Genomic DNA, 9220 nt, shown 5'->3' with positions numbered 1-9220 from the left:
GTCTCTGGCTTTATATCAATCTGTGTTACCCATTGGCACATCCTTGGCACTGGAAGTGAGGAAATGTTACAGGCAATGATATGCTGGATAAAAAATTAACTGCTAATAACTGCAACAAGACATCAGAATCGGAATCTGCTTTATTGGCCAGGTGTATCGGACACGCAACAAATTTGACTCTGGTACATCGGCTCTCAGTGTGCATGTACCTATCCCCATGTAAGGGGCAAGTAAACAGTAAACCAGCATAAGGCTGTGTAATATAACAAAATAAGCAGTATTAACAAGCAACAAACAGTGCAAACAATGCGAAATAAACAGGCAGTAAACAATGCAGACAGACAAGGAATGCTCATTATGAAATGGGATAAGTAGGAATAAAAATAGAGTACTTAAAACTAGAGACCTGTACCAATCTGTATAATCTGTACAAGGTATATTTACAGGTATTGCACTGAGGGTTATTGTCCAGTCATACTGTTGTTAGTCAAGTGTTCATCAGAGTGACAGCCTGGGGGAAGAAACTGTCCCTGTACCTGGTTGTCTTGGTGCACAGTGACCTGTTACGCCGTCCAGAGGGGAGGAGTTCAAACAGATTGTGTGCAGGGTGTGAGGGGTCTGCAGTGATCCTCTCCGCCCTCCTTTTGACCCGTGAGATGTACAGGTCCTCCATGGAGGGCAGGCTCACACCAATGACTTTTCTGCAGTCCTGACTGTCCACTGGAGTCTGTTCCTGTCCTGATTGGTTGCTGAGCCAAACCAGACAGTGATGGAGGTGCAGAGAACAGACTCGATGATTCCTCTGTAGAACTGTATCAGCAGTTCATGTTATTTTATTATTCTGGTAGCTGGTTATTATGACACAACACTACACTGGCTGGTGGCATTATAGGTAATGACACCTCTGAGGTAAAGTATTTAACCACGCTTTATGATTCCTTTGTGTGTAGAACACACAGTGGTGGAAGAAGGACTCAGATCCTTTACTTAAGTAAAAGTAGCAATAAAACAGTGTAAAAATACTTTGTTACAAGTAAAGGTCCTGCATTCAAAATCATACTTAAGTAAAAGTACAAAGTATTTAGCATCAAAACATACTTAAAGTACTAAAAGTAAAAGTACTCATTATGCAGAATGACAGATTTCACATTATTGCACTATAATTACTGATGCATTATTGTGTACATCACATTTAATGTTTCAGCTGATAAACATTACCAGTTTTAGTTTTATTGCTAGTTTTAACAGGCTTATATGCATTTAATTTGAATTACTGCTGGGTCGCTTGTGAATTTTCCAACACAGACCAATGAGGTAACTAGAAACTAAAGTTATAAAATAAATGTAGTGAAATAAAAAGTACATTGTTTGCCTCTAAAATGTAATGAAGTCAAAATATGAAGTAACAGAAAACGAAAATACTGAAGTAAAGTACAGATGCCTCAAAGTTGTACTTAACTACACTTTCCACCTCTGAGAACATTAGTTTTACAAGAAATATCTGTGTGTATTAGCTGACATGAAGCTTAGAACCAGTGCCTCAGCAAAGGCTAATTAGATGATTTCTGGAAGGTTGAGATTTGGGGCACATGCTTATAAATATAAAGTTTTTAATGAGGTGTACTCTGTACCTGCCAAAGAAATGGCTGGTACAGTGTGATGCTCTAAAGGATGAAAAGCAGCAACAGTGGGAATTGATCAGGAAATGTGCTGTGTGCAACAGTGACTGATGCCATGAAGACTAAGACTGGCCTCACAAAAAGAAGTTGCGGAAGAATGGCAGGTGAAGAGCAAAGTAATATGGGGTTAAGAAGATCCAGGAGTTTGGGGACTCAAGTCACATCAGGTGACCTTGGCCAAAGACCATTACATATCTGACAGAATGCAATGACAATGCAGTATATAAAAAAAGACAGCATGGGCTATTTGAGTCCACCTGAAGCTGTGTGGAGCACAGTTGACACTCTGGATAAACAGAGGTTAAATCCAAACTTGGAGCAGTAATAGTTTATAGAGAACACACAGGTGTTTCCCGGCTTCCTGTCATTCTGCCATCCTCAGGAGACAGCCGCATCCTCCAGCTCCGGCTGGAGGACACGAGTCCGGCTGCATGAGGTAGCATCCCGGCCGCAGGACCGGAGCGTGTGTTCTGCTCAGTACCTGCCTGACTGAAGGTGAGTAGCCTATCCTTACTTGATGTCTATGTGTTGTGGTGCCTGTGGACTAGCAATCACAAGCCACCAGGCCAACTGACAGAGCATTTGCCCATTGTACGGATGACTTAGGAGGCTATATGACTGATGTTAGTCGAGGGCCGCTGTGCTGTCCTGTGGGTGATCTCAGTGTGAGGAATCTGACGGCGTGGCTGCTGTTGGCTGCGTGGGGAGTAGCCTATGATGCGGTGAATCCGCGCTCCAGTACCATAGGTAATAAGACACCTGCGCACGCCAATCTGCATGAATGACGCCAAACTCAATTCAAAACTCTTTTAGGTTAAATGTTGTCTGCTTGTCTGAAGAAGCACTGCGGAGTAAAAGAAGATCTAGGATAGGCTATTTCACGAATGCCTCGCGGTTACTTCGGCTGTATATGATCTGTCAAGGAGAAGCCTAGTTATTACAAAAAGCTTAAAATAATGTTTTGCCTATTAGCATCCTGGAAAGCTTCATCAAAACACACCGCACTATGTCGGTTGTGAACGACGAAGTAAAGGTAAGACAGCTTAAATTATATTTAGAAATAAGAATAATGGATTCTGTGTTAGCCGAATTAAAGAGCAGATTCATGTGATTAAACACAACCTATTCGGATTGTTTTGGGAGCAGTGTAGCTGCCGAGAAATGAAGCTGAGACAGTTTGAGACATTTTAAGACTGACGTCTGGAGTGAGTGATTATCCGGGAGGACGATGCTCTAACGCATTTAGGCTGTAAATCCTCTGTTAAGGCCAAACAGTAACTGTTCACGCCCAGAGGTGTGTGAGTGTGCAATAAACAACAATCTAATGACCTTGAGCAAGGTTATGGATTAGGCCTATATATTTAAAGTTTTCATCGTCATATTTTGCCTGTCCTGGAATGTAGACGACAGAAGCTGGCTTTAGTCGACTGAAAACCGCAGTTCCCACCCTTCCCACGAGAAGTACAATAATGGCAAATACGGTATTTAACTGCCCTTAACGGAGGTTAATAAGGATTAATCACAAATGCTATCAAAATGGTTTTTGTCGCAGTTTAATTGATGGGATGCGTGTAAACCAAGTGGGCAGAAAAAGTCATCAGTCTTTAGTAAAGCGCTGTTTAACCTATAGATGTGTTAGGACCCCATCCACACTGAACTTCCCAAAAATGCTCTTATTCTCAAAGACGCGCACGTACAGCGCATTTTAAGCCACTTAGCAGTTCGTCTTATACAGTGTGAAGAATGTAGGAAAACACTGAATTACTTTATTGATCTGGCTATTGGAGTTCCTTGAGTCTTTTCGGTCAATCATCAATCAATCACTCAGAAACTTTATTGCCAAGTATGTTCAAATACAAGGAATTTATCTCCAGCTTAGAAGACAAACAACCATTTATTTCTGAATATGTACACATTTAACCATGAACTAATTATTTATCATTATATGCCCCTATAGGCCTACTCTGTCTTTTATGCCTGCTGTAAGACATTGTCACGACTAAGGTCTTTTAATGATTGTAATGATGATAAGATTACTGGGGTGGGTTGCTGGCTGAAGTTGTGATTGCATGCTGCTATTATTGCCTTTTCCATTATGTAAGTATTTCAGGGGCGCTCTTCCACTCAGTGCTCTGCCACAGGAAATATAGAGTGGATTAAACCATTAATAGCAAATTGTGCTTCTGTATAAAACATAGCCTAAAGGAACTAATCCAACCATGCCCTCTATGATGTGTTTGACGTGTTCTGGTCTTGTGCTACATACTGATTAGTTTCTGCATATTGTAAGGTGCATAGGCAGATCATTATTATTAACAAATTCAAGGCTACATCCATGTAACGTAGCTGCCTGCATAGTGGTCTAACTGCACAGCCCCAACCAACCTCGACCAACCTCAAGAAACTTCATCAAGTCATTTGTAAATCTAAGATGCAGTGGTTACCACATTAATTGATGTCAGCAGAAATAAATATCACTGGGTCACTCAATCACCTAAAGTAAGCAGGTTGCTGAGTGTTCTTCTAACATGCCATTTTGTTACCACCTCATTTTTCATTTTGCTTTATCACATTTCCAGGTATATATTGGGGAAGGATTTGGTTGTGCATTAACCAATTCAAGACTGGCAGTATTACTTTGAGACTGATGTATAGGCTGCTTTCTGATGTCATTTTTAGTCGATATTGAGTTACAATTAGCTAATTAATAATTGTTCAGCTTTCAGCCATTTGTCACATTGCCCCATCAAGCTCCCAGGAATGGGTGTATTAAGGAGAAATGGATCTCGACCTCAAAGAGGGCGCCCAGTCATGTGAATGAAAATTGTTTGCCTGGCACATGAACCTAAAAGTTCTCTAGCTTCTGGGTTTGCTTCTCTGTTGCACAACCCATTAGTATTTTCCCCACCTGTGTGTTTTTGCTTGCTTTATAGACTTTACATTGTGATGATGTCACAAAAAGAAAACTTACTTTTCTAGTCTCTGTAACGGTTTCACAGATAAAACCTTCACGCATAAGATTTTCAGAATACAAAGAGTGATAATTGATCTGGTTTGTAGCTTGATGTGTGCTGACAACCATTTTGCAGGTCAGTGGAGAAACTGCTTTTTGGGCCCCAGTTGCATTCCTCATTGCAATATCATGGAGTGGCCACTGGGTTAATTTGGCAAATTTCCAGATCTGATAATACATCCATGGCTGTGAAGCTGTTTTGTCATAGTGGCCAAATCACATTACTACAACTTCCATGTTGATCACATGACACAGCAACACAGAAAGATTAAAAAAAAAATCAGAATAAGATGGATTATTTTATTTTATCCTATTCACGTTTGCAGGCAGTCAACAGTAAGTCATCTGGCTCAACAGCAGGAGTTTTGGCTTGATTGGAGATGTACGCTAGTGCACATGCTCTCTGGGCCCAAAATTACAGAGGCATGCAGAACATTTGTATGGCTGGAATCAGAAAAACATTAAGGCATTAATTTGGAGTTTGTGCCACTGAAATGCCTTTCATAGGAATGGATTGGGTGTAATATGGTATCAAACTCTCCTTAATATATCCATTGTCCTGTCTGATAGAAGATTTTATAGGGCAAAGGGTGGCTCCCCATAGTTTTAAATATGGATTAGCACTGCTTTGGTTTTTTAAGATGGCCAGCAAGGAGCACACAAAGACACACAAACATAAAGGTACACAACAATAAGCTGACTAGTAGCAGATTGGTGTTTTGATCCTCAGTGGGATCAGCAATAACAACTCTTTAACACTAGGAGACCAAAACTGATATGACGTTTTCCTGCATCTATAGGACTGTGTAAGGCAAACCAGCAACCACTGTTGAATAGCATGACCTTACTATTAATAGCACAACTCATTGGATTATTAATAGTTTTTTAAGACCTTTTTGGATAAACTGAAAGAAAACTGTAATGAAATCCGAGAGCTCAGCAGTAGGTGTCATCTGTTTATAGTGTGACTATTGTGAACTTAACTTATTGATAATAAAATCTATTGTATAATGAAATATTAAATATTGTTTAACTAAACATTCAATTTTAATATTTCCTTCCATTTGACCACTCACAGTCTTCACATGGAAGGGTTCTTCTGCAACACCACAGCCAAAGGTGCCTGTATAACAAAGAATGCAACCACCCTCTCTCCTCTCTCATCACACATGCAAACTATCACAGACCCTTGCGATGTCAGATGTCTGCTGTAACGACTGGTCTACACACTTATCCCCTTCCCTCGTTCTCTATAGCTGTGTCATATTGTATTTTTTATGAGACTACATGTTGAGCAGCACACTGCAGTCCTAAAGCAGCAGACGCACACAGACGTCACAGGGAAGCCATGCTGTTGAGGTCACAACAATGCTGAGTCATTTCTCTGCTTCTCTCAGCACTTGTGAGTGTGTATAAGGGAGAGAGAGGGAGAGAGTGAGCATGCATCACCTTCCTTCCCTTCAGCATTAGACATATCCATTTCCATCCACAAGAAGTGATGTTGTATTGTAGGCCACCTTGAGGAAGGAGCTGGAGACTGAGCTGCCTTTTTCTCTTTATTTCCACACACACAGCACAGGGCAACCGCACCACAGACGGAACAAACACAGAACACCAAGCAATCCCCATAAACCCTGAACTAAATACATCCCGTGAAGAGGGGTATGATGGGGACCCCTGCCAGACGATCCCCTCTCGAGCATTCTGGGGGAGCCCGCCAAGTGTCTCTCTCTGCCCCCCAACACTACACAGCCTCCACCTGGCTGGTTAACTGTCCTCAATAACAATAGTCATCATAAAGTCCTTTAAGCGTTGGGGGCAGTCTGCACTGGTGCTGAGGCTGCTCCAGTAGCTCCTGGGAGGGTGGTAGAGGGGGGTCTGGAGCATGTGGCTGGCTCCTGTTGTCTGGTGCTCCCCCCTCAGGTGAATACGTGGGCTGGTGTGATGTCCGTCTGTTCCTGTGAAGCACCACCTGGTTCCACTTACTCAGTCTCACCCTGTACAGCGCATCTGGTCCTGCTGCCGGGTAGTACGCGAACGCTGGGTCAGCCCCCTGCAATGTCTCCATGTCAAAGTACCACTATTTATATTATATTTATTGTCTTTTTTCCTCCATTAAGTCCCTGCATGGTGGGAAAGGCTTGTATCACTATGCTTACATCGTACGTAACTGCATTGTAAGACATTAGGCTAAAGAAAACCTATGAAAAAAATATTGGTGATACAATAAATTAGATAATGGATAAACCAGAAATATTTTCAGTCACTATCTCATTCCTCCTCTTGTGTTTCCTTTTATTCCCTGAGATACCCAGCCAAGCAAATACAACTTTACATGAGAAAGGGAGGAAGAAAAATCAGACAAAGATGAATTTGGTACTAAAAATAAGCTTTACGAAAGCAGAAAGATTTCTGGTTCTTGTGGTTCATGTTGTAAAAACACAGAAAAGTCTGAGAACATAGATCCTCAGACTTTGTCTGTGGCCACAGAAGACAGACTGTAATATTCTGGAGTTGGATTTTACTTTCTATGAAATCAGGTATGAAATGGTTCGATGCAGCAAAAATGAAGCAATGTTGGAGTTAAAACAATAAACATTAAAACCAGAATAAAATCAGTTAGGACAAAGTGAAGATAAATCATTGGAATGAGATCAAATGCATAAAATCAAAATAACAAAAAGACAAAATAAAAGGGCTGAATCAGAAATGTAGCAGTTAGAGTACAGAAAGTGCAGCATAGAAACCCATCAAACAAAGCCACAGGAAAACAGCTGGGTTTTCAGTTGAGACTTGAAAGTGGCACACTGGGGCACATGTAAGGTCATCAGGAAGCTGGTTCCATCTGTGTGTAGTATAGTAGCTGAAAGCAGCTTCACCCTGGTTGGTTCTGACTTGAGGTTCTACCAGCTGACTGCTTCCTGAGGATCTCAGAGCCCTGCTGGGCTTGAATTCTTCAAGGAGACCAGTGGCCCAGCACCACTGAGTGATTTATAAACTCAGAGTGGCTCTTTAAAATCTGTAGATAACTAGTAGCTAGTGCTAAGATTAAAGAACAGGAGTGATGTGCTCAGTTCTCATCCATTATTCTTATTTCTAAATATAATGTGTGTGTGTGTGTGTGTGTAATATATACACTATATATGCGCTGCCTTCATTATTACAAGCTAATTTAAACCTCAGCCCTCAGCATATTACTCTTCCTAGTCGTACACCAAAGATGTGCTGAATACAAGTGTGAGCAGAAATTTAACATTGTCCTGGCAACTAATATACTTGAGAATCAACTTATCAGCCTAGGTGTATAGTTTACAGCACAGTCAACAAATGTCTCTGTCATCATTCAAATCATCAGTAATAAAATGACCAATATATTTAATTTTCCTACATGTCACTGGTGGAATATTACATAAATAAAAATAAAAATAAAGATGCTTTCCTTCCCTCCGTACTTCTAAATATTATGATATTCCTATTTTTGACAGTAAACTGATTATTATGGCCAAAACCAAATAGCTGCACTCCAGCGCTGTATGGACGTTAGCATATATAAGGTGATTGATGACATAACCACCCACTAAACACCTTGCTGGTCATTTACACAACCCATCCATATAGACAAACAAAATGGGAGACAAAATTCCACATTGGTGAACACCATTGTAGTACTTACATAAAAAGGAGCAGACATACTGTTGCCCTATTTAACATACATTGTTTGATGTCCATACCAGAAGACAAGCATTCTGATTATGTACTTTAGAACCCCACTGACAAATCATAATAAGAATCATTTTTCATGATTAATTATATCAAATCCCTTGGAAGTGTCAATGAAATTTTTTTTTTAAACAGTCGAATTTTGCCTACTATAATGCACACTTATTTACTTAATGGCATATACTGTATACACATATCAGTATCATGCTTTTTCTTGAAAACAAACTGATTATCAGAGGTAAGAATAATTCCATTCTTATTTGGAGGATTCTTTCCACAACAGATACAGTACTAGTGAAGGCAATAATTATCCATACTATTAAATTTACCAGTTTTATCTTTAATTACAAGTACTATCAAAACTAAATATGTATGACCTTACATAAAGTTAGGTACAGTCAATATTCTGTTTTCACATGCTATGTTTGTTTTCTACAGTGATTATGTTTAATTCAATTAGATTTGTATTAACTAGTGCTGTCGATCAATTAAAATATTAAATAACATGATTGTCCACAGTTAACTCACGATTAATTGCAAATTAATCACACATTTAAAAAAAAAAATGTTCTAAAAGTGTTCTAAAAGGGACCGGACAGCCCTTAGCAAAGTATGACTGGAGCAGGAGCTTGGTTCGCATTGCCGGCAGTAAGTCATTCTTGTTTCCGGTGCATGCTGGACTCAGGCAGGGCTGCCCTTTGTCACTGGTTCTGTTCATTACTTTTATGGACAGAATTTCTAGGTGCAGCCAGGGGCCAGATGAGAATCAGCACCTCCAAGTCCGAGGCCATGGTTCTCAGTCGGAAAA

General features: G+C 40.3%; 1 protein-coding gene across 5 annotated transcripts in view; it reads left to right on the top strand.

Annotated features, from left to right (window-relative positions):
- Positions 1-1880: 1880 nt before the first annotated feature.
- Positions 1881-9220, top strand: part of rell2 (RELT like 2) — a 21720-nt gene continuing 14380 nt past the window's right edge. The window contains exons 1-2 of one of the 5 annotated variants that reach the window (XM_020611286.1): positions 1881-2174; positions 6616-6766. Coding sequence is in view for 1 of the 5 variants with exons in the window: in XM_020611281.1 (XP_020466937.1) it covers positions 2686-2712 (27 nt within the window). In the remaining 4 variants the exon portion in view is untranslated. The other 4 variants (XM_020611285.1, XM_020611283.1, XM_020611284.1 and 1 more) reach the window with 4 other exon arrangements.

The sequence above is a fragment of the Monopterus albus genome, unplaced genomic scaffold (assembly GCF_001952655.1).
Source record: "Monopterus albus unplaced genomic scaffold, M_albus_1.0 scaffold111.1, whole genome shotgun sequence".
Taxonomy (NCBI): Eukaryota; Metazoa; Chordata; class Actinopteri; order Synbranchiformes; family Synbranchidae; genus Monopterus; species Monopterus albus.
Note: the sequence above shows the minus strand (reverse complement) of the source record. Positions and strands in the feature narration are given on the sequence as shown.